The sequence below is a fragment of the Macadamia integrifolia genome, chromosome 2 (assembly GCF_013358625.1).
Source record: "Macadamia integrifolia cultivar HAES 741 chromosome 2, SCU_Mint_v3, whole genome shotgun sequence".
NCBI lineage: Eukaryota > Viridiplantae > Streptophyta > Magnoliopsida > Proteales > Proteaceae > Macadamia > Macadamia integrifolia.
This window is the reverse complement of record NC_056558.1, coordinates 7,054,206-7,078,221: the sequence shown is the minus strand read 5'-3', so window position 1 is coordinate 7,078,221 and position 24,016 is coordinate 7,054,206. Positions and strand designations below refer to the sequence as shown.

At 37.2% G+C, this 24,016-nt stretch overlaps 2 protein-coding genes across 9 annotated transcripts; both read left to right on the top strand.

Annotated features, from left to right (window-relative positions):
* The first annotated feature begins 6,487 nt into the window (after nt 1–6,487).
* On the top strand, nt 6,488–11,087 carry LOC122058388. 2 transcript variants are annotated; one of them, XM_042621060.1, is made up of 5 exons: nt 6,488–6,691; nt 8,523–8,807; nt 9,019–9,115; nt 9,992–10,103; nt 10,726–11,087. In XM_042621060.1, the coding sequence occupies exons 1-5, from the start codon at nt 6,668–6,670 to the stop codon at nt 10,781–10,783; spliced, it is 576 nt and encodes a 191-aa protein (XP_042476994.1). In that variant the 5' UTR covers nt 6,488–6,667; the 3' UTR covers nt 10,784–11,087. The 2 variants fall into 2 exon arrangements, with proteins under 2 accessions (XP_042476994.1, XP_042477003.1); XM_042621069.1 differs by having other exon boundaries at nt 6,491–6,691; nt 9,995–10,103.
* Nucleotides 11,088–11,750: 663 nt separating this feature from the next.
* LOC122058357 (synaptonemal complex protein 1-like) lies at nt 11,751–24,016 on the top strand. Of its 7 annotated transcripts, none has more exons than XM_042621018.1 (19): nt 11,753–12,861; nt 12,953–13,002; nt 13,243–13,450; nt 13,530–13,655; nt 13,818–13,916; nt 14,100–14,776; nt 14,861–15,109; nt 15,193–15,321; nt 15,416–15,484; nt 15,564–15,674; nt 16,761–16,868; nt 16,952–17,062; nt 17,138–17,224; nt 19,213–19,299; nt 19,404–19,511; nt 19,745–19,852; nt 19,943–20,005; nt 22,339–22,461; nt 23,608–24,016. In XM_042621018.1, the coding sequence occupies exons 1-18, from the start codon at nt 12,705–12,707 to the stop codon at nt 22,441–22,443; spliced, it is 2,652 nt and encodes an 883-aa protein (XP_042476952.1). In that variant the 5' UTR covers nt 11,753–12,704; the 3' UTR covers nt 22,444–22,461; nt 23,608–24,016. The 7 variants fall into 7 exon arrangements, 5 of the variants coding, with proteins under 5 accessions (XP_042476952.1, XP_042476945.1, XP_042476959.1 ...); XM_042621011.1 differs by having other exon boundaries at nt 19,943–20,020; XM_042621025.1 differs by having other exon boundaries at nt 11,754–12,861; nt 19,745–19,828; nt 19,943–20,020.

The window sequence follows — 24,016 nt, the reverse complement described above, 5'->3', positions numbered from 1 at the left end:
AGTTTCCTGTAGAGATAAACTAGAGCATATACGTTTATATTTTGCAGAGAAATGGAAATAAATGAAGCTCAGAGAAAAACAGCAGAGTTTCTGGTACGGAAGAGCAGAAGAAATCTCCGGAAGCACTAACTACTACGGGGTTTAAGGACAGGAGAGAGGAAAAATGACTCTAAGGCTCTAAGGCTCCGTTTGGTGTCGTTCTAAAAAAATGTTTTTAGAGTTTTTTTATTTTATTGGAATGAAAAAACAGAATCTTCTGTTTAATGCACTTTTGGCATGTTTCTGTTTTTTTGAATAAAAAGTGAAAAAAAAAAAAACTGAAAAAACGAGATTAGACGGAACTCCAAAATGGAGTTTCGTCTTCCCAGTTTCGTTCCATTTTACAAAAAAAAAAATATATATAGTTCCCGATAAAAATATGAAATTTTAAAACACCATTTTTTTCTTTTAAAAACTGCATTTTGACATAGAAACTAAAATTTTCGTTTTTGACACGAAACGGCGTTTCTGGAACAGAAACGATACCAAACGGGCTCTAAAATCTCCATGTTTTTGACTTCGCTTTTGCCTCGTATGTCTTCTGTAACACCAAGGCTGTGTTTGGTAGTTAGGAGAAGAAAAGAAAACGAAAAGAAAAAATACAATTTTTGTACTGTTTTTTCTTAGGTTAAGGATTTTTCTTGGTGTGTTCACCTATGAGAAAATTCTCCTTTTTAAATTCAAAAATTTCCTTGGGAATTGTGAAATTTTCTTTTATTCTTCCAAAATTTTTCTTGCCAAAAACACAAGAAAACATGAGAAAATATGAAAACATGATAAGAGAAAAAAATGAAGATAACACAACGATTTCCGGTGTCTATCTCTCTCTTAAAATTCAATTTTTTTTTGAATTTTTTTTTTCTTTTCTTTTATTCTCTTGGTTACCAAACATGCATACCCTTTTTATTTTTTCACCATTTCATTTCAGTTCATTTCCTTTCATTTCTTCTATTGGCTACCAAACATAGCCTAAAGAAATAAAAAGGAACACTAGCGTAGCCTAGTGAGATAGCTGGGGCTTAAAGAATTGATGTCTAAGGGAGGAGGTCGTAGGATTGAACCCTATGCAAGTATGTCAATAGATATGTATAAGAGTAGGTGGTCATTGGCCTTGGGCGGCTAGTAGATTGGCTAATGGCCCTAGGATGAAGGATTTAGGCAAAGGTATTGGTATCGGTCTATTTTACCCCTAATTTTTATAAAATATATTAATTTTTTCCTATTTTACCCTCAAACAATCCAAATAACCATCTAGATCGGTATCGAATTGGGAATCAGTCTTAGCCAATACCAATCCAATACAACTGATGCGGCCGATCCCAGACCTATATTTGAAACTATGCCTAAGATAGAATAGCCAAAAATACTGTAAAATTGTAAGCGACGAGCTGAAAAACCAAGGCCTTATCTTGCGCAAGGGGGAGCAATGACGTGTATGTTCGGCCCATACAAGTGAAGAAGCGCAGAGGGTGGTGCGGGATGGGGGGAGGAGGGTGAGGGCAACGGCATGGGGTGGGGTGCGCGCATGGGGATGAGGATGGTCTGGGTTGGGGTTTGCATATGGAGGGGGTTGGGCATGGGAGTGTGGGAGCAGGAGAGGGAGACGGGAGATTGGAGGGTGTTGGCGGTGGCAATGGCTGTGGAGGTGGAGGTGAAAATGGGTTAGTGATGGGAGTGGAGGTTGAGGGGTAAATTTGGAAATAACATAATACTAACCCTTGAGATGAGGGGTGAGCATTGGATCACTCATATCTCTAGTCTTTTGCCTTCGTAGAATGTAGTCCTAGGAATTGGATCAGATCGGTCCGGTACTCTTGTCAGGATTCGATTGAAATTGGTTGACCAATTTCAATTCTTAGTCGGTACCATATCCGTGAGTCAGTATGGATAAAATATAAAATAATTAAAAAACTGTTTCAAATGGAGAACAAGGATATTTCTATCCATTCCTAATTGATTCGGATCAATATCGAATCAATATCAATCTTGATCAATCTCATTCTTGATACCAAGTTCTCAGACATTGATTAGATCTTTTAGGATTCAATTTTTATCCCATTATCATTATTTTAAAATAGATATAATGAAAATATTTTGAAAATTTATTTGTTTACCTCAAATGGGGCAAAATTTGAAGGAAATAACCTTTTAAGTTTGAGACAGCATTTGGATCTAAAGCAGTCAAATAAATTTCTTGCATGCAAAAACTAGATGAATAACCACTAGGTCCTTCCATGAGACACTTCATATCTTAAGCGAAAAATTGGCGCAATCTAGAATAAACATTTCATAATTATGAGAAATAGACAAGGTTTGCAAAAAAAAAAAAAAAAAAAAAAAAAAAAAAAGAAAGAGGGAGAAAGAGAAAAAAGAAGGAAGGTGAGAATGAGCAACCCATGTGAGGCCTTTAGTTTTTTCGAAGGTGTGGAATTGCTTAATCTTTGATCTTTGACAAGCACATGATTATTGGCAAGTATATTTAACTATAGCTAAATTTTAGTTGATATACTCTTTAATCTCTTCTTACTGAATTTGATTCTGCTAGGGTAACTGTGTTATTTTTCCATTTTAATCCCACCCTTCCCCTTCCCCCTCCCCCCTCCCCCTCCCCCTCCCCCCCACCAAAAACACAACACACACACAAAAAAAAAAAAAAAAAGCAAACACTTCTCCATATAGAGGTAGAGGATTTTAAACTTAGAATCAATGAAAATTGCTCCTTGTTGATTTTTTGGATCATGACAGGATTGGTCGAATCAGCTGAATTTAGGATCAATCATGATCGATTCTTATCCAAATCAACTTATTCAACTGATCTGACTCTGATTAGAAAGAGAGAGAAACTCTTCCTAAATAATCAACTTATTCAACTGATCTGACTCTGATTAGAGAGAGAGAGAGAGAGAGGCTCTTCCTAAATAAAATTTAAATTTCTTTTCGAAAGTGATTTTACGACCTTTCACATTATTATTTGCAAACAAATGGAGCCACGAGACTCCTGAGCTTCACAATCAAAATAGTCAATTTTTTTTTTTAATATTAATCGCACCTTGATTCAGGATGTGATGATCCTAGTCATGATCGTTACGAAAAAAGATGATAGCATATGATACTCCCCGTTACAGCCGATACCATACCACTGAGGTGTATGCTCTCCCGGACTCAGATCCTCTGCAGCGCGCCAGCGGCCTTGGGGCGCGTACCAGTCGCACCCAGTGTCCCAGTCCCGTCGTCCACCCCACTTGAGGCGCCCGTGACTCTGCTTTTGCCTTTCAAAGTCTAAATAAAAGACTGTTTGATATGATAAACTTCTCGGAAGCATAACCTTTCACTTTCCGTCTCTTCACATGCAAAAATATGGTTACGACTTACGATCCCTATGATGATTTTTTGTTTTTAGGTATGAATACTTATGATCAATTTTCATTTTTCTGGGTTGGAATCAAGGATATGCCCTTCAGTTTTTCATTAATTTCGGCTTCTAGTCTTTCCCAAGAAAGAAAATTCCGTTTGTACACGGTGCAATTATTAGTCTTGTCCACGCCTTGGGGAGGACATCCGCAAATTGAAGCTTGGAAGAGACATTAGTTGTTGCGATACATTCAGATTGTATTTTGTTCTGTATGAGATGGGAAGGTCATCTATCTCGATGTACTTCTTTTTCTAGTGAAATATGGGATTGAAAGTGATGTGAAGTGCAACTTAATGGTCATAATAAAATGTAGCGGTGCACATTGGCATGCCAAAATCTTAAACTAAATTATGAAGCCATATGATTTTACAAATAGCAAATGCCATGGCTTGATATTCAGATTCAACGAATGACTTTGAGACGGTACGTTACTTCTTGGACCTCCAAGAACCTAGGCCTGTCACCAGAGAAAGTGCATTACCCTGATAGAGTGTCTAGTGGCAGAGTGGGTTGCGCAGTCAGAGTCACAATAAGCACATAAATGCAGCTCACTAGATATGTCAATAAGAATGTCCAAGCTACACTTCTGGTGAGAAAGATGAATGCCTTGCTTGATTCATGCCACTTCAATGCCAAAAAAATACTTAAAGATCTCATATCACTAGTCTAAAATTAGGAATGGAGATATCACTTCAAGACATTAATGGAAGTAGTATCATTATCGGTAATAATTATGTCATCAATGTAAATCAGCACTACCACACTGGAAGATAGGTCGAATGAGGTAAATAAGGTGTAGTTGGCTTTGAATTGAGAGAATTCAAAATCAAGGAGCTAGGGCAGTGGGAGCTTGGTAAACCAATCATGTGATGCCTATTTAAGGCCATATAGACTTATAAAGATGGCTAACTATGTGCTCCATTTGTTTGGAAAAACCAAGTGGAAATTGGAATGTGCATATAGACCTCTTCGTCCAAATCATTATGGAGGAAAGCATTATTGACATTCATTTCACAGAATGACTAACCCTAGACGATAATAACAGCTAGGTTTGGAAGTGTATGACAATAAGTTTGACAAGAGCAAATATCTCATTATAATCAATTCCCTCGGTTTGTGTAAAGCATTTGGCAACAAGACACTTTGTAACACTCATCAATGGAACCATTTGACTTGTGTTTGATTTTATAAATTCACTTGCATTAAATAAGAATCTTTACCTAGGGTAATTCATATATAGTCAATGTATGATTGTACTTTAAAGTAGTAATTTTAGCTGCCATAGCATTCTTTCATTTAGGATTTTTGTTAGCCACAGTGAAAGATGTGGATTCCTAACCATGAGAAATACAAGAAGGAAAAGTGCGATGCATAGGACTCAAGCGATTGTAAGATAGATCTGGAATTGGCAATCTGATCAACCTCAAGCTGATTCCAATTTTGATTCATTTGGAATCGATTAAAAATCAGCTTAGAATTGACCTAAACCCTAGAAATTCAGTACAAATCAGCTGCTCTCTACTTATAGGAATATGAATCGGGCTTGGCTGATCAATCCGATTTTGATTTCGAATCAATTGAGTCCCCCAATCCGATTCCTACTTATTCTTCGTATTTTTATTCTATTTGGGTAAATTACATCTGAGCTACCCTACGTTTGCAAAAAAGATAATTCAGGTTCTAAATTTGAAAGCTGATGTTTGAGGTTCCTTATCAATAGACTTTGTTCTAAACTATATTTATTTTCACTTTTACTCTTGTAAGCCATTAATTGGGTACCCAAACACCCACCCATCACCACCACCCACCATGATCGTCCCTCTCTTGCAATCCATCTGCAATTGTCGCCACACCTCTTTTTCCTTTGCCTGCAACCTCCCACATAGAGGTGTCCATCCCAAGCCCACATTGGTAATTGATCAGGTTCGACTGTTTAAAGATCAGTCCAACTTATATCGATTATTAAACATGTCGTGTCTAAGTCCATCCCGTTTATAATTAGGTTGTACACGGTTTAAGGGGTACGTCCGATGGGCCTTCCGACCAGTTCGATCCGTTTATAAGCCCAACTCGGACTGACACGTTTAACCTGATTTTTATATCTATATTTTGATTTTTTTGGATGGAATAGGATATATATTGATATTTTTATCAATTATTGAAATAAATTAATTGTAATATCTTTTCTAATTTATTGATGATTTAACAAAATAGATTAAAATATCTTAAATTTAAGAAAAGTTAAGACCCGTTTAAGGCTTTATTGATATATTACCTTGTTTAAGGTCCGATTATAACCTGATTAGGAGAAGTCCAATTAAAGCTCTGAACCTGACCAAACCCAACACAAGACCCACTCATTCCTTAACTAAATAAATCACACTCCAAGGACATAGACCTGCTAGCCCGACTGCGACCAACCCAGCCTGAACGAGTAACACCCCAACTACCACAACTACAATTGTACCTTTGACCCATTATCGGCTACAATCACCTTCTTTGAGCCCACCTTCACGTCACATTTTCCCACCATTTCCGTGCCAACTTTTAGTGCGAACTAGGACGGGTTGGTGAGATTCATCGTCATCAAATTTAAGAGAGTGTGAGTTTGGGGTTTCAGGGGAGGCAGGGAGTACGGCGGTGCTGGTGGTATTAGACAAGGTTGAAAGTGGAATTAGAGGTGAAGGTAGGCTCACAACTCACAAGTGGGAGTGGGATGAAGGGCAAATTTGAAAATTTATTCATTTTGAGTACTAGTTTGTTTTTTGGTAGAAATTTTGAGTACTAGTGAGTAGTGACCCATGAGGCACCCAAACATCAATTTTTAATGGGATTCAAGGCACCCCAAACGTCTTTTTCCAAAATAGGTCACCTCAGGTGTAATTTACCCTGATATTTTCTGATTTTGACATAGAGGGGTATTTCAGTCATATTAACCCTCAAATTTGTCTTCTTCAATCTTCACTAATGCCGTGACTCGCGACCAGGAGTTCTGCTGTGGACTGTGCAGTCACGAGTATCCACAAGCGACAATGAAAAGCTCCTTCGAACGTAACGTTCGAATCCACGCCTCACGGCCAGCCTCTAATGTTTTTGGTTATCTGTTTTCTCTGACTTTCTGCTTCTCATTTTCTGATAAAACCCTTCCCTCCGATTCTTCATTGTTTCCCTATAAACTAAAGTGTTCTTCGATCTCACTTCTCTGTTGTGTCACGCATGGCGACTCCTCCTTGCGATGAGGTGAGATTTCTTGCTTTTTTTTTCTATGCTTAATGCTCTTCGTTCCTCATTTTTAGTTTATCTCAGGCAGCTTTGATGACTTGATTTGGTGTTTGCTATGTTTCTGGTGCTCTGTTTGGATGCAATTTGTTACTAATTTAGTTATCTTCTGATTTCTTTCTTTCTTTTTGGTGGGGTGAGAGGGGTGTTGAATGGATTAAAAAAAATAATAATAGATAATTCTTGTTCTGTTTCTTCTGTTCTTCAGACCTGAGATTCATTTTTGGGTTTTGATGAATTGGGACTGAGTCAGTTCAAGTAGAAAATGCATTAAGGCCGAGGTTCTCTTGAAGGATAGTAAAACCAATCCTGCTCACTATTAAGTACATTTTATGGGTATCACATTCGAGTGAGAATATGCCATGGAAGCATTTTAATTAACCAGTACAAATTTTTTTTTTTTTTGTTGAATAATAAATTCATTACCAAAAGGAGAGAAAAGACAGGGAGCCCCAGAGAGCTGGGGAAAGGAAAAGAAAAGAAATTACTAGAATGATAGAAAGAAAAACCAAAGAAGAACCTGATCCAAACCCCATAGAAAGGGGAAGGGGCTTAAGCAAGGAGAGAGGGCCCCCGTTGATTGTGTGCGAACAAAATACGGGTCCAAAAGCAAGGTCAGAAAGGGTTTAGCCAATGGAGATATTGACTCTTCCAGGAACCAGTAACGCCTAAACCATGTGAAATTAAGACCGATCAATATTTGCTTTTGGGCGACATAAATCCTTCTATTTCTCGCTCCGACATATGACTGGTGAAAATAAATTCCACTATAGGTTTGAAGTAAGATTTATCTTATGATAAGTAATTCTTCAAACAACGTCACACTTAGGAGTGTCGGTTTTTGGATTACGTTTACGAATATCAATGGGTTGAGACAACAAACAACACTGAGGCATACTAATAGGTCACTCTTTTAAAGATTGTATTTTCCCTCTATAGGTGCAAACAGGGGTTTACTTGCAAACCAATCTCCCAAAATACAACCACCTTTACAAGCCTATCCAAGAGACCTTGTACTTGAGTTGAGGGCCACATTGGGAGAAAAGGAAGTGCTCAACACTCACTAAAAAACTCACAAAAGGTTTTAAAGCAATGCAACGGTCTATGTGAAAATACTCAATAAAAGAGTATTGGAAGCTGAGTTCTACAAATTTAATAGGTTGAAAAGTTGGTGTAGTGTGATCTTACAAATTGGGTGTGTCAGCGGGGTAAGAGAAAAGATGAAGATTATAAAGCCTGGTAATGTGCGGTTCAGAAATAAATTATCGGATCTTTGTGTGGTTGGAGTATTGGAGATTATTCTATTTTAGTTTTCAATGGTTCCAACATATTGAGTTAATGGATTAATATATTATTCTTGGAAGGACATAGAAAGTTGATCAATTTAGAAAGCTTGTATGGGAGGTGCATCATTTTCAGTTTGAAATGCCCCTTGAAGACCAATTCTTCCCGAGAAATGTTGGAGCATGCAACAAAGCTTTAAATTACCTGTATGATTTATTGATGTCACAAGGGTTTTTATCAGTCATAGTTTGAAAATATTCTGTATGCTCTAGAATTTCTGTGTTGGTGTTCCTTAAATTTATTAATTTATTTTTTTATTGCATTATATGAACCATCTCTCTGTCTCTATCAGTTGATGATCTGAAAAAATAATTCTTGTAATTTTTGGACCCACTCTGGTATCTTTAACTTGGTTGCCTCACATTATGATGAGCGTCATAATAATGATTAATGACCAACTATGGACTAGATATATCTTTGAGTGGCGATTTTTTTTTTGGTGGTGCAGGATCAAGGCATATACAGAATTTCAGTGGGTTCTAAAAGAGGGGATACAAATCAGCAGTGCCCTTCACAATTTTCTTTCTTGAGGCTCTTAGAAGTTCCTTATACATCTGAAAGTGAATCAAGCTTGGATAATGATTGGAATAGCATGGAATTTTTCAGTTTTGAGATGGAAAGTGCAGATAGATGTTCCTCATGTAGTGTGGATATAAATATTGAGGAAACTTTGGGAAATCCTAAGACCGAAGAACAAAGTGTTCATCATGTTAAAACTGAGAGTGCTCTAACTGTATGGCACTATTCACCTTTTTGTGATTTTAAATGGCCATAAAATGTTTACTGGTTCATTATATGGAAACCAGAGGTACCATTGGTTGGACAACAATAGTCTACCAAGGACATTGATTTGTTTTTCATAGATAGACTATTGTTACGGTCTAATTGATGCACACCTTTGTTTTCCTCTGTTCCTAATCCTGCCAACTGGTTTGCAATTGCAGAGGGCATCCCAGAGAATGATTGGCATGCAAATAGGTGGCAAGATCTTGCAGCTTTTACTGAATCAAAGCCTAACTTTACTGAAGTCCTCTTCTAGAGGTATGTATTAGGACTGTATAAGATTCCATGTATTAGTATAAATTTACTGAAAAAAATTAAATTTAGTATTTTGCCCTTTTTCCAACTAACCAAGTTGTGATCCAAAACAGGTCACTACTTCGTGGTTAAGTGAATTGCACTTACAGTGCAATTCATCTAAAAACTCAAGCAAAGTAGAAAAGTGTATTGGATATGAATAAGCTCATTAAATTTCATCGAGCTTATTAGTGTAGTCTCTTTATTGAGATTCATAAAATTGTCGTGACCTTTCTATGTGAAGCAGACATTTTCCTTGACTTTATAAAATTCTGTGGTGTAGCAAAAAGGCAGCAGGGGGGAATGTTTAGGACTGGTTTGAAATAGTTAATTGAACGAATACATAGGTGAAACATACAATATATATTTTTTTTATTATTTTTTATAATTCAGTAACCATAAATATGGGAATATGGGATAGAAGATATAGAATAATCACATGTTTATTATCTGCATATTCACTTTTCACTTGCATTCACATGTTTCTTCATGAGATTTGGGAGACAGATTTGCTTATGACAAAAGAAGGAAAAGTAAATTCAGTAGGACTACAGACAACTTTTTTTTTTCCTTTCATATTTTGGTTTTGTTAATAAATGTATGCTCACAGCCACCACATAAACAGTTATAGAGGGTTGATGTTTTACAATCAATTGTGAGTTTGTATTCATTACCCAGTAAACTATTAAGTGTTTAAAGCTCCAATTTTGTCCGTTTGTCAATCTGAATGTTCATGTGTCCAATTTCTGGCATTATCGGGTCTTTGCTCGTTATGTTCGCAACAGCTAATTACATATACTGTCCTCCTTTTCCATTAATATTATTCCTCTAATTCATCAGCAGAGAAATCAATGACTGAGGGAGCTCATGATACACCTAGTAGCAGATGGCGAAGATATAAGCGTGCTGCTTCACTAGATTCAAGAAAAGTTGTTATTTTTTTCTCTGTACTGTAAGATTCCAATCCTTCATTAATAGTAACTGAATGGATGTAACCTTTCATATGAATATTTGCATGGTTCAGTTTTTGACACTACATCAGATCTTCAAAAGCCAGTACTCTAATGATTTAACCTTGCATGAAATTTCATTTGTAAAGCATGTCTATGTAAGGTGCTTGATCATGTTGTTGTCATCTATCTTGGCAAATTTCTATTCCTACTAGATATCTAGTTTAGTTGAAAACTTAGTCTGATTGTGGGTATGATCAGAAACTGGGAAAGACGAGGAAGACTTATCTGTTATGATCTCCCACTCCTTTTAGTTGATTTGGCTGGACCTGAAATTCAGGATTCAAGCCTGATGTTTAATGTAGTGCTACATATCTTGTCACTTACTAAGAAGGTTTAATCTTAAGAAGGTTTAATCTTCTTAGTAGGTTGGTGGAATATGGCAGCCATATTAGGGGCAAGTGAAGATCATATGTTCAATCTTCTATAAGTGTATTCCAATGTGTAGGTTACCATTCAAATGCTAAAATTTATAGTTGTGATCGAAAACTGTATTGTCGTATCTTTTTTTTCCTTCCTCACGTATCAATGTCATTTATAATTGTTTTTTAAATTCTGTTTCAGGTCGATCATGGGAACACTGTTGTTGATATACTTGACACTTAGTGAAGCAGATTGGTGAGTTCATGCCTAGTGGTGACACGTGAAGTGAAGCAGATTGGTAATGGGATAGTTCATGCCTACTGTGGATGCTTCTTGTTTTGGTTCTCGTCCTTCTCTTAGTTTTTGATGATAGTCTCTCTCTCTCTCACTCACACGAGGCAGTTCATGTACATATGCCACATTCAAATTATAGACCTCTGTTCTGCAACTCTTGATTGTGTCATTTCTAGGAGCTTGTTTATTATGTCCCTATCTGTTGATTCTATGATTTGTGGTCTGATGTTGAGACTCAGGAAAATGGAAAGGGAAATTACTGTTTTTCAGCTCCTTGTTAATGTCGAATTACCATTAACTAGTCTCTCCCTCCACATACAATGCATCTGCGAGAATCGAGAATAAACATTACATGGATATTATGGAGCTTCATAGGTTCAATCAAGTGAGTTACTGAAGTTTTTTTGCAGTAACTCTTCCACCTGGGTCTATTTCATAGGTAAGAAAGAAGACTCGAGTCCTAGTAATCTCGTGGAAATGCCCACACAGGTCATCCACTGAACATGCCACATGGAATCATCCTGAATTTCATCTGGATTAGTTGACGGTGACATGTTTGAGGAAGCTCAATCTCTGGGTTCTTTTCATTTTCGATGGATTCTACCTTTTTTTTTTAGCCATTATAGAATGTGTTTTGATGTAGCACTGTCTCAGAGTTTTGGGGCAGGCAAAATAGTGCCCAATCATTTAGGCAGGGTCCTTGTTTGCAGGTGCAAGATTGTGGCCAAATGCCATGCAGAGATGATATGACTTATGAGGCAGTCTTTGAGAGAATGTTTCCCTTTGAACCAGCATAACAAGGTTGAAGCATAAGGGTGATGGGATTTTTTTCTTTCACAAGAGATGGACCATCATTTTGCCCCCCACCCCACTGTTATGGGTGTAAGTATCACATTGTCTTTTAGGATTATTATTATTATTTTTTTTAATTTTAAAATTAAATGTTTGGAGGTATACATGACAGAGTCCACATTCTCTGCAGCGAACGATAAGATGCGGTGAGCATTAGACAGCTAAGAGCATTTGGGCATGCACTCCAAAGGGCTCCTAGCCACCTGATGCTCACTACAGCGGTTCAACGGCTGCAAGCGATTTTCACACATACATGATAACATTGATACCACATTCGTTGAAGGCCCTGCATGCATAGATTTAGATATTGGTATTGTATCGGCCATCTCAATATGAAGCGATATGACATGATACCAATACAATGGTATCTGTGTATCTCTGGAGGATAAAATGGTTCAAAAATCAATGACATCAATATCATCATAGAGTAAATTGGTCTGATCTGACCCACTATGAGCAATGTATAGGGGCTATCTCAGGTCCCAGATGAAATTCGGTAAAAAAAAAAAATCTATATCAATACGGGTCAAGACCAATACGTTAGGTTTTAATTTACGGTATTGATGGCCGTATTGGTATTGGATCGGTTAGGATATGTCCACCCCCAATCCTCATTGATCCGGTACCGATCCATTAGTAAGACATAAGGATAAAATAGATCAAAAGATCAACTTTTTTTTATCTGAAAAAAGGGTAAATCCATACGGTCCAATCCGATCCCAACCTATACCGATACCGAGATTTAATTCTCAGGGAAGATTTAAAAAGACGAAAACTAAAGCCCTACTTGCAAGTTGGGGTGGTGCAAGTCAGTCGGTTCCCTAAGGGAGTGGTATAATCGTAAATTTTGGTAATAATGAAGGGTACTCCTCGTATATGGAATCCAACGAAACACACACGCGACTCCGACAGTATAAATAGGGGTTTTGGCGCTCTTATGTGTTTCAATCGTTCCAGCGTGGATCGAGTAACGAGGGTGTGTGGATTCTGGCTTCTTTTCGTAGTTCTTCGCCAGAGTTAACTGCGCATTTGCAATGAATAAGCTAGGGTTGCCAGGGATGAAGAGCTTAGATCAGCTCAGATCGTTATCAGGATCAGTTTCAGGAACCGTGAAGACCTTCCCGGCATCTTCACGGTCGCAATCTGATTCATTTTCATCGTCAGGCTTTGCAAATTTGAAGCTCACTGCAGGTTGTAGCGGATGAGTTCTAATATTTCAGTTAGTTTTGTAGAAAGTTTGAATCTATGTGATGATACTTGTTCTTTATTTCTTCATTTCCAGAGAAATTGGCTAAAGAACAAGCTTCGGTGAAAACTTGTCTTGAAATGGCGGTAAAATGAATTCCATAATTTATCTGTCATAACTAGAGGATATTTGTCCTGATTTCTCCTTTCTATTCGTTTATCTGATTCAGAGTTTCCGAGGTTCCAGTTCGATCTTTTTTTTTTTCATGCTCTAATTGTATTTCTTTACTTAACACTTTGGACCTCCTTTCTTTTGCAAATGGTTTTTTCATCTATCGCTGTTAGATGTTTTCAGTTATATATAGGTTCATTTGGTGGATTATGCAGAACTCAAAGCTGAAGAAATCATCAGAGCAGATTCATTTGCTAGAGGAGAAATTACAAAATGCGATCAATGAAAATGCAAAGCTCTCGGTGAAGCAGAATGAAGATGCCAAGCTCTGGAAAGGACTCGAGTCAAAATTCTCTTCTACAAAAACCTTATGTGATCAGCTCACCGAGACTCTACAGCAGTTAGCTGGTCAGGTTCGGGATGGTAGGCTCTTCTGATTCTTACATTGTTTGCTTTTGCACAGTCAGTCAGAGTCTTAACTATTTGTAGAATTCATCTACAGCTGAGCAACATAAGAAATTATTTGAAGAAAAACTGTCAGCAAGTTCAAAAGCTTTTGAGAGTTTGCATCTTCAGATGAATGATCTGTCTGTGAAATTGGAGTCATCTGAGCAAACTATTAGAAACAGTAAGTCCTTGTCTAGCGATTATTTTGTTGAGTGGGTGCTGAACCTGCTTTCTGGCCAGAGACCAATATTAAATGTGGCAGAACACGTATGGTACCCATTCTAACGTGTAATTCTTGTGGTTTTTTTTTTTTTGGGGGTGGGGGTGGGTTGGGGGGGTGAAGGGGAACAAGAGCTGATGGAACTCAGAATTGACAAAGAAGAAATGGAGAAAACTTATGGGGATGAGCATTGCAGAGCTGCCAGTCTCATAAAGGACAAAGGTATGTGTTTTTCCTTGATATTTCTTACCTGCCTTTCAACAGGTGAGAAATCCTTCGGTCAACCTGATCTTCTTTTCCCTGACCCTCAACTGCTGTTTTACTGGTGAAAAGATGTGAAGCAAATTTATTTATTTATTATTTTTTAAGTTGGATGCCTTCCTTAATCATGTTTTTTGGACCCAGAGTCTGTGATCAAACAATTAGAAGAAACTGTTGCCGCTGAAAAGTTGGGTGTTGATAGTCTTAATTTTCAATTGAAAGAGATGCATCTTGAGTTAAGTTCAAAAGAAGATAACTGTAAAGTCTTGAGATCCGTTCAGGAAAGCTTAGAGACAGAAAAGAATGTTCTTCAATCTAGCAATGAAGAATCTGCCAAAAACCTGCTTATATCGGGTCAAGAGATAAAACGTCTTGAAGAATTGATTCAGGGATTCGGGGCAATGCTAATTGAGTTGGATAAACAAAGTCTGGCTGTTTCGAACAAAGTTGTTCAGCTAAACTCTGCGTTTGGTACTTGCTACAAGTTGTCCGAGCAAGAGAAATCCTTGGCCACCAAGCTTTCTCAATGCCAATTTGATCAACTCCATGGTCAGTTTCTGCATGTTATCGCAGAAAAAGATTCCTTGCAATCAATCAATGAAGGTCTAAATGGTAAGGTCCTTGAGCTGCAACAAGTTCAAGAATTTGTGATGGTGCAACATTCTGAGGAATGCCGTCTAGCTGAGGAGAAAATTCGGAGATTGGAGTATGAGGCAAAAACTCTTGTTTCAAAGAAGACCGAGTTGGAGATGTTGGTTACCAAGTTAGAGGAGAAAATCAAGAATTTTATACATGCTTCAAATCAATCTGAAAACAAAATGGTATGAAAGATTTGTTTGCTGATTCAAGGGTAAATTGTAGAATGTTACTCTTCTATTCTAAATTCGTTTTATTGGACTTTGCAGGAAGGTTTATTGCTGAAAATTTCAACATTAGAATCTGAGAACCTAGATATTCAAGAGAAATCACGGTCAAAGCTACTAGAGAAAGCAGACAAAATAGAAACTCTTGAGAAAGAGATTGGCAAGCATTTGGAGCTTGTGGATTCCCTTGAGAAACAAGTCAGCCAGCTTCATGACAGTTCAAAAGAGAAGGAGCAGCAACTTCTGCAATCAATAGACAGAGGGAAAGAGTTAGAAGATAAAAAAGAAGAGGTTATAGAAAAATTTGGAGTTTTTGGTATTGTTATGTTAAGAGAGCTTAGTGAGTATTTAAGAGACAAATTATGTTATTGCAGATTCAGTCACAGCTAGCAGTAGCTGAAAGCAAACTTGTAGAAGCGAAAAAGCAATATGATCTGATGCTGGAAAGTAAACAATTAGAGCTATCAAAGCATTTGAAGGAAATATCTCAGAGGAATGATCAGGTTTTATGTTTTTCCTATTCAGATTACATCATTGCACGAGTCCCCAAATGGTTATGCAATTCCCTTATTTTGATGCTAAGAGGAGTGTGATTAGGCAATTAATGACATTCGGAGGAAGTACGAGGTCGAAAAGCTGGAAATTGTTAATCAAGAAAAGGAAAAGGTCTGCTTGTTATAAATTCATCTGTTTGTGGCACAAATTTTGTCTATTATTCCTTCACCTGATATGTGGGGACCCTCAGGCAGACAGATTCATTGAAGAAATGGAAAGAAAATGTGACCTGAAAATTGCAGAGAGCAAAGAAGAATCAAGGCAATATTTGATGCACGTTCAAGAGGAACATGTTGCTTTGGTACGTTTAAGATTGGTGCTCAACTATAAAGTTGTAGAATTGATCTTTCTTTCTTCTATGTTCATGGTTCATGTTTCCTGTGATGATAGATGATCAATGTTATCATTCCTTTCATCTAATTTCAGGTTTATAATTTCACATATTTGTGAGTTCACATAGCCCAGATTTGTCATACCTGACTTTGCTTCTTGTTTATGATCACAGGCTTATTTACTTGCAAATAGGGGTCCATGTTTGTCATACCTTATGAATCATCCTATTTTCGAAGGGACAGAAAATTCCCCCTTGCAGTTATTGTTGGACTAACTTCTTTTTCTATTTTTTGGTGCAAGGGCCACAGGGCCACACTTATTACTAACTACTAACAAGAGGGTGGGGGTTAGGAGGGTCGAACCAGCGACCTTCCATGGACTTACATTAAATCTCAATTGCCTAGCTGCCTGCCATTAAGCTAGAAGCTCATCCCCTGTTGGACTAACTTTAAATGTAGACTTATCTGACATTTTTATATATATTATTTTTTTTTTCATCATTTTGACAGGCATCTTTAACCATAAGTTAGACACAGAGATGTGTGCAGGCATCTAACTTCTTGTGCAAGTATTGCCTTTTCCCATGTGTGAATGAAAGGGTTTTTATTAAGATAAGAAGAGAACATTGAGTTAGAACTATGTGAGTCCATGCTTGATGAGAAAAGATAAGTGGAAACTTTAAGAGGTTAAGTATATAACTTAAAACTAGAATATCAATGAAATGTCAATATATCTACACTAGAACCTATTTTTCATAATCTGTTTATATAATTTATATCATCATGAACATCAGAAGGTAAATGAGTTTTAACTTTCAACACAAGTTGGATGCCATGATATTTTTAGTTGGTCTGTATGTACATGGTGCACTTAGTTGCACAAGTGGCTGTTTATGAACGCCGAAACTTTCACCTTTCACAGCATTGCTCTGTCGCAGATTTTGTACTTGTAATATATTGCTAGATAATAATCTGTGTATAATCTATTATCACTCTGTCGCAGTTGTGTTCTATTATCACAGTACTTAAAGGAACCACCTTTCTCCAATTTGCAGATTAACCGTATCCAGCTGGAGCATGATAAAAAAGAATTGGGTACTAGAGCAGACCACAATGAAGAGCTGAAACGCATCCAGATTCAAAATGAAAATGAATTAAAGGAGGTAAACATATCTAAAGTGCTGAGATTCTCATTGTCTTAGATCCTCACTCAGTTGCTAACTGATTTAAGTTTGTCAACATGTAGAAAACCATGTTACTGAGTGAAGAACTTGAGGTTCAGATGGAGGTTTTGAGGCGTCAACATGAAGACGAGTGTGCAAAACTGCAAGAAGAACTTGATCTTCAGAAGTCAAAGGCATATATTCAACTTAGGTGCCATATCTATTGATCATTTATCCCTTATTTGAACTACAATGTTAATACATAACAGGAAGAAAGGCAAAGGGCATTGCTGCAATTGCAGTGGAAAGTAATGAGTCACAATCCACAGGAGGATCAGGAAGTGAACTCAAAAGAGGTTTGATACTATGCTGCTACTCTCTCTCTCTCTCTCCTCACACACACACACACGCACACACACTCTCGCACGCATGCGCACATACACCCACACCCATGTACAAACCCCCAAACCCACAACCACGCCCCCTCACACCACATACCCACACACACCCACCCATGTTTTATGTGGCTAACCCACCAAATGTTGCTGAATGCATGCTTCCTGTAGTTTCAATCTGGACTTGGTTATCGGTAAGAATTAGTTTTGAATGGAACTCTTGTATGCTATGTGACACACCACTATCATTTATTGCTTTTGGTTGGTTTTCAGTCTCATTTAATGGCTGTAAAACTTCATTCTGTACTTAAGACTCCAGCTGTAGATACATATTTTGTGAGATTGACCTTTAGATTGAACACATGCCCAAAAATATTTGGTAGGGTTTTTGAGCTTTGGCCTAGTAGTTTACACCATTCCCCTGTGAACCAATATGTTCATCAGCTGTGTGCTTATACATCCTGTTCCTTTCTTCAAATTGCCATCATACATGTTCATGCATCAACTTGCCATATGCATCCATTTCTTCAACATTTTCCACTGCCCTTACTGTAATTTAGGTTGGGAACTAAGTAATGATCTTCAGGCTATGTGCATGTTCGATGCCAAATGGATCATGTTGAGTGTTTCGAATTTTTCAAAGAATCAGACACAAACCTTCTGATTTAGGAAGGACAACCTATAATTTTCATCTCTGATATAAATTTGGTATCAAATTTCTGTCTGCCAAGGAATCCCACAGTTTGTATGAAAAATTGGAATAGGAGGATTAACATTTTAAGATTAGAATAAGAATGCAAAGTAATTGGAAATGTGTAACAAAAATATTAGAGTATGTTGTTACATGTCTAAGAAATGCACAAGTAATTGGAGTTGCGAGAGAATTTGTCTAGGATTTGTAACTAGGGTTTGAGGGAGATGAAAACTAGGCCTAGGGCTAGTAGATCTCGGAAGAAAAAAGATTAGGGTTTTCAGTGGCTTGTCAATGGAGGAATAGATGTCAAAAAAAGCGAATATGGAATAATATAAATCTATTAGGCTGAGAAGCCAAAGAGAACTATATTTCTCAGAAGAGATAGACAAAAAAACAAAGATATACAGGGAACCCTGCTGCCCAAAAGATACCCCTTATGGATTAGGGAATGATGTCAGAAAACTCTCACTATGTAATTAGATATGGGCTTACATATGTAACCTGTCTACCAAACCCTTCACGAGCTAAAGCAACTGCTGAGGAGTTTGTACTTCTCAATCGCCAAGAAAATGGGATGTCCTCTTGGTGACATAGCGCTTTAGCTCTGCTAGTCAAAGAAACTAGCTTCCAAGGAATTTTAGATTCCAGGACATCCATCTTATCACCCGATAGGAATCTCCCTCAAAGAAGATTTGTCTTTAGAATGTTTTGACTACTTGGAACAGTCCAAATGGAAATGATTGACCAGCATATCTGAATCAATATGGTTGATTGCATAGTTTTTGAAACCTGCTTCTTGTATTTTAACAAATCTTCCCACATGATCAATAAAACTCTTACCTTGAGGTGGGACCGTGGGAAAACTACCTGATTGTTTCTTGAACAAGGAAAACCTACAGGCTTTAAAGCATCTCTGAAGTAACATTGAAGTGTGGTTGCGTGACAATAAGTTTCTTAGGTTTTTAGCATGAGTATTTCCATTCTTCAGCTTCTTGCTCATCAGAAACAGCCTCATTTCACCTTTTAGTTTCACAATAGCTCCATATTACTTATGTTTAGTCTTTGAAGGTTCCAAAATTATCTTTTTCAGTTGTATATCTGTTCGAGTAGTATGGACTGCAAAGGTGTCAAAGTTAATAACTTGATTTTGTAAATATAATCTCCAACTGTTGTTGATTTAATAAATAATTCCCAAACTGTTGATTTTATAATTTCTTTTCCAAAATGTAATTGATTTTACTACTTTATTTCACAGTACTCGATTTCATCAATTAAGATGCGGAATACAGATGATGTCAAAGGAAGTCGGCGATCTCAGAGAATACCTGAGAACATAGGGAAGGTAATAAATAAGCCTGTAAATTATCTGCCTTCTCTATCAGTAATTCTGGGTCCTTGATAAGTGGAATTATAATTGGCTCTATATCGACTTTCTTGTTGTCATAGGATTCAACTTTACTAAGATCAAAGCAAACACCTGAGTCAAACGTACTAAAGAAAGTAGATAAAGTGAACGCAGGGAGCATAATGGCTATTCCTAAGCATGGTAAGAAGGTAAGCTTCCTCCACAGGTATCTGAATGTATGTGCCCTTTAATCTCAATATGTTCTTATACTGTGGGATTGTTCCAATTTGCATCAACTAGTAAAGGAAAATAGAAGCAGAAATCAATTAATATTATTTCAGTATATATCAATCAGCTCATGGATTTGGCAATAGTCCTGAAATGCTTTCTCAGGACTGATTGAGATGTGCCTTAACTCCTGGTTTTTGTTCTTTCATGGCAGGTCACTCATCATGAATATGAAGTTGAAACATCCAACGGAAGAACGATTACAAAGCGTAGGAAGACAAGCACAGTCATGTTTGGGGTATGCACTCACTCACACAAAAATGTCAGTTCTGTTGTAAGAAGTATACGGCATTCTGCTCAACCATTATATTTTACTTTCTTATTCATTTCCCTTTATTCTTTATAACCTCAGAACCATAAACAGAATAAGATGACGAACACACCGAAAACCACGACCAGAAAAGATGTCGAGAAGGTGAGGCATGAAAAGGTGATTTTAGTGTTTCTGTATTCCTCAATTTATTTGAATAATTGATTCATCAATATATGTTCACCCATCCTTGTAAAAACATACTTTTTGATTTGTTTGAATGATAACTAAAGAACTATTCTCTGCAGATACATCAAATATTTTTTTTTTTTTTTTTCCCACCCTTTACTTTTTGGTCTTTGAGATAGTTGGTTGATGTGTGAGAAATTTTTTGAATATAATCCTTAGATTCCATTTTGGTTGATTATGTTGTCAGTTTTATAAATCATATCTAGAAAGATTGTATTATTTGTTAACTTTTTATTGTCGCGTCATAAAATTCTTGAAGTTACAATTCGTTTGTTGGGCTCTTCTCATGTAAATTTCCGATTTTGAGCAAGCAAATAGGAAGGTGGGTTTTCATCTTATAAATGACTGCTACACTTAAGCAGTGTAACCTTACCCATGCATGCACTTGTTGGGGTGTGGAACAGGCATTCACTAATGGTTTGTTCTGCCACATGAACAAATGATTTGTTCATTCTAACCATTGGGTAGATGTGGAGTTCCTTGAATAGGCCACATGGAGCAGCTCCATTGACATTCAAATTTGTGGTCATGCTATCTACATCATCATCTATCAGTTTGTGGAAGGTTGAGCTCACTACTTCCACATGGAGATATGAGGGAATGAAATTCAGTCGAAATTTCAACTTTGGCAGCTTAAGGGTGACTTTGTTTCGACCATTGAAAATACAAAGGATGAAAGTTCCAACATGATGGACTATATAGGGAGGTGGAACCTGCAACATGGTATGTGGCTAATTATGCCAGGGGGGAGGGGGCTTCCCATTCAACAGTAGTTTGACCAAAGGCTAAAAAAGAGTGAACCATGCTTGGAAGTTTCTTGATGAAGACGTTGTTGTTGTTGGCACAATTCCTCTGCTACTGATTAGCCAAAATGCCAAATATTTACATATAAATCCCTAAAAGAATTGGCACATAGGGGTTAAAAGTTCTTGAGACCCTTGGATCTAGTATCCATTGTTGTTCAATTAATGGTTACTATTTGGTTTTTTATTCTCGATTTTTTTTTTTCCATTATAAGTATTCTGCTATTATTGGAAGAACTTTTTCTTTTCCTTCCCCCCCTTCCCAGACCCAAGTTACAACAAGTTATGCGTAAGACTAACTGCTTTATGATGCATTGGTGCTTATTCATTTATTACCTTAAGTCCTCAAGTCCAAATGTGTTTTGCCCGTTTTCTGGTTCCACCATTGAGTATTACCCAATATATTTTAAGTGAATAAATGTAGGTCGTCCATCATCATCACTGTTTGTCATTCCATACTCCTTTTTTATCAATGGCATGCATAGCTTTCTATTGAACTCTAAATGGAAAATTTCTTTTTGGGCTCCGGTGGTGTTTGAGGCAGAAATCACTGAGTAGTTTACTGAATAACGTGTAAAGCAATGAGTTTTTAAAGATTTAGCTCAACGAGGAGTGCTGCTCATACTCTTAGATTGTAATTGGTTATTGCTAGAAATGCAGCTTCTCTTAGGTGAGATGTGGCAATGCTTGTGGATTGATAACCAAAATGGTTAAGTGCAGCCTATTGACACTATCAATCTGGCCCATCAAAGAGTAGATGTTCTATCAGGACATTGATAAGAGAAATATTGAGTGCCTACTTGAGAGCCCTGTGGATTAGGCTGATGCTTCTAGGCCTGAGTTGTACTCTCTAGTGTTTGCTTTGGACATATAGTAGTCGGAGATGTCCATGAGATGGTGATAGAAGGAGACTCAGCCAACTCTGTTTGTTGGATGACTGATCCAGCTAGTGGTCTGTGGTCTCCCTCATCTCAGTAGGTGTTGCAGGCATCTTGCCTTGTGAATGCCTATTCTTAATGAAACATATGCCAGCTAATTGGTGGCAGATGACCTTTCTAGGTAGGGAGTTATCTGATCTAAAATTTGTGGTCTTCAGTTTGTAATAATACTATTTTTGTTAGATGGCTCTATATGCCATGTCTTGACTTGTGGTCCATTGGGGACTTACTAGACAAAAAGTAGACATCAAAGTTGGTTACTATAATGAGGCATTGCAAATACTTCTGTGTGTATTGGAGCTGCATTCTTCCATTTAATGCAAAAGATAATGGGGAATTCACGGATTAAAATTGGATGGACATGGAAGAAAGAAACTAAGAGAAAGGTATCCTACTTTAACCTTTACAAATTCATTATTGGTGATGATGAAAATGTTAGATAGTTGCACAGGTTTGGGTTATTTGCTGTATGCCTTGGGATAATCTGAGAATCTATATGCTTCTGCAGGTAGTAAAGAGGGATGCTCATTCTCGTCATTCAAATAATATAGGTGATTTGTTTTTAGAAGGGTCCCTGAATCCTTATACAGAAGATCCCTATGCATTTGACTAGAGGAATTCTCAACTTATGGTATGTAATTGTAGTCATTTGAGGTTTACAAATTATTTTGTGGTTCAAATTGCTATGCTTAGGCATCCTTCTGGCCAATGAATCTGAGTTTTCCACAAGTATGTTGCAGCATTATTATGTTTATCATTCTCATGATGAGCTGATTTTTTGTTGCCTAATTCTACCCGTTATTCCTAGTTGTGTAATCAGTTTTCTCTTGAAATAACCATATGCTAGAGTGGTGGGGTTTTTGAATGCTTCTGTAAATGCCATGTGTGTTCAATCTTGGAAGTACTATAATTTGTTTAATTGATATGCTTCAGAGTATGAAATTGTATTTGGCTTTATGTATCCTCAAGGAACTATACTTTGCTTACTGATGGCATGACTTATTCTTGCCAGTCCATTTTGTTTGTTTGAACTTTAGTTAATACCCCAAAATTTTAGAACTCAGCCTCCTTTCCCACACGATACTGACAATTACACGGTTTTTAAGTACATCTACAGTTAGAAAAAAAATAATAAAAAATAGTCGATATTGTATCATGATTTACTTGTGATTTGGATCTAAATGAGTCAGTTTGCATTTCATACCTATTGAGAAGCTCTTATTTGAGAGGACGATGTAGAAATTGGATTTTGGATTTCTGGTCATCACACCTACCAGTTCATGTTGGCCAATGTTTTGAAGCATGGAATGCTCCAGTTGGTGGGCAGGGGCCTAAACTAGATCAACCCCACCACCATTGTCATTCAAAACCGCTATTGTGGAATATTTATCTGGAAAGTTTTCTTTTGCTGTGAACTCAATTCTTGGCAAATTTTGGATGGAAACCATGCCAGTTTAAATAAAGGAAAAAGTTCCTCTTTGAACTAAACCCTTGTGCTCTCTGATTTCGTTCTTTAGAAAGAGGTCCGTAAGTGGAGATGAAGGACCAGAATTATCTAGATCTGGAAACATTTCTTAGGGCTGTAATCCAGCATCACGCAAGACACTCCCCACCACCCCCCTCCAAAAAAAAATATATATATATTGAAAAAGCCAAAATTGTTTTGTGCTTTCTCTTTCTTATGATTTCTAATGTGGTAGTACTACTATTTGAAAAACTTTCCATGCCTGATTATTGGAATTAATGTTTTAAAGTGGGATGTGGCACTTTTTTTCAGGAGCTAAGATTCGTCCAAAGAGACTCTTTTAGAAGCGAGCTGGTTATGGATTTCCTTATCTTCTAGATGAGATGAGAATGACATCCTCTACTCTGGAGTTGGAGACATTTTCAAAGCTTTGATTTTAATCAGAAAAGCCTCTTACAAAGGTTCTTCAATAGTATTACTTCAGCAGCATAGATACTGGGACTTCTCTTTTTGTACATTTTTGTTATGCTCGTTCAATTCTCCCATTATACAGTCTCTGGGAATTAGGAATAGACACCTTATCTCTCAAAGACCTTTTTTCTTTTATGATCTGGTGATTCCCAAAGGAAGTTTTCAACTGTTCTTATGGTTGCTGTAAATATACACAGGTGGCATATAGATCAGAATATGAATATCATAGACACATGCTCTTTTGACCCGA

Excerpts from the sequence above, each read along its gene's own strand:
- LOC122058388 (XM_042621060.1), top strand. The coding sequence starts at position 6,668 with ATGGCGACTCCTCCTTGCGATGAG. Across the intron at positions 6,692-8,522 it reads CGACTCCTCCTTGCGATGAG|GATCAAGGCATATACAGAAT; the intron begins GTGAGATTTCTT and ends TTGGTGGTGCAG. Across the intron at positions 9,116-9,991 it reads ACTGAAGTCCTCTTCTAGAG|CAGAGAAATCAATGACTGAG; the intron begins GTATGTATTAGG and ends CTAATTCATCAG.
- LOC122058357 (XM_042621011.1), top strand. The coding sequence starts at position 12,705 with ATGAATAAGCTAGGGTTGCCAGGGATGAAGAGCTTAGATCAGCTCAGA. Across the intron at positions 13,451-13,529 it reads AGCTGGTCAGGTTCGGGATG|CTGAGCAACATAAGAAATTA; the intron begins GTAGGCTCTTCT and ends ATTCATCTACAG. Across the intron at positions 14,777-14,860 it reads ATCAATCTGAAAACAAAATG|GAAGGTTTATTGCTGAAAAT; the intron begins GTATGAAAGATT and ends TGGACTTTGCAG.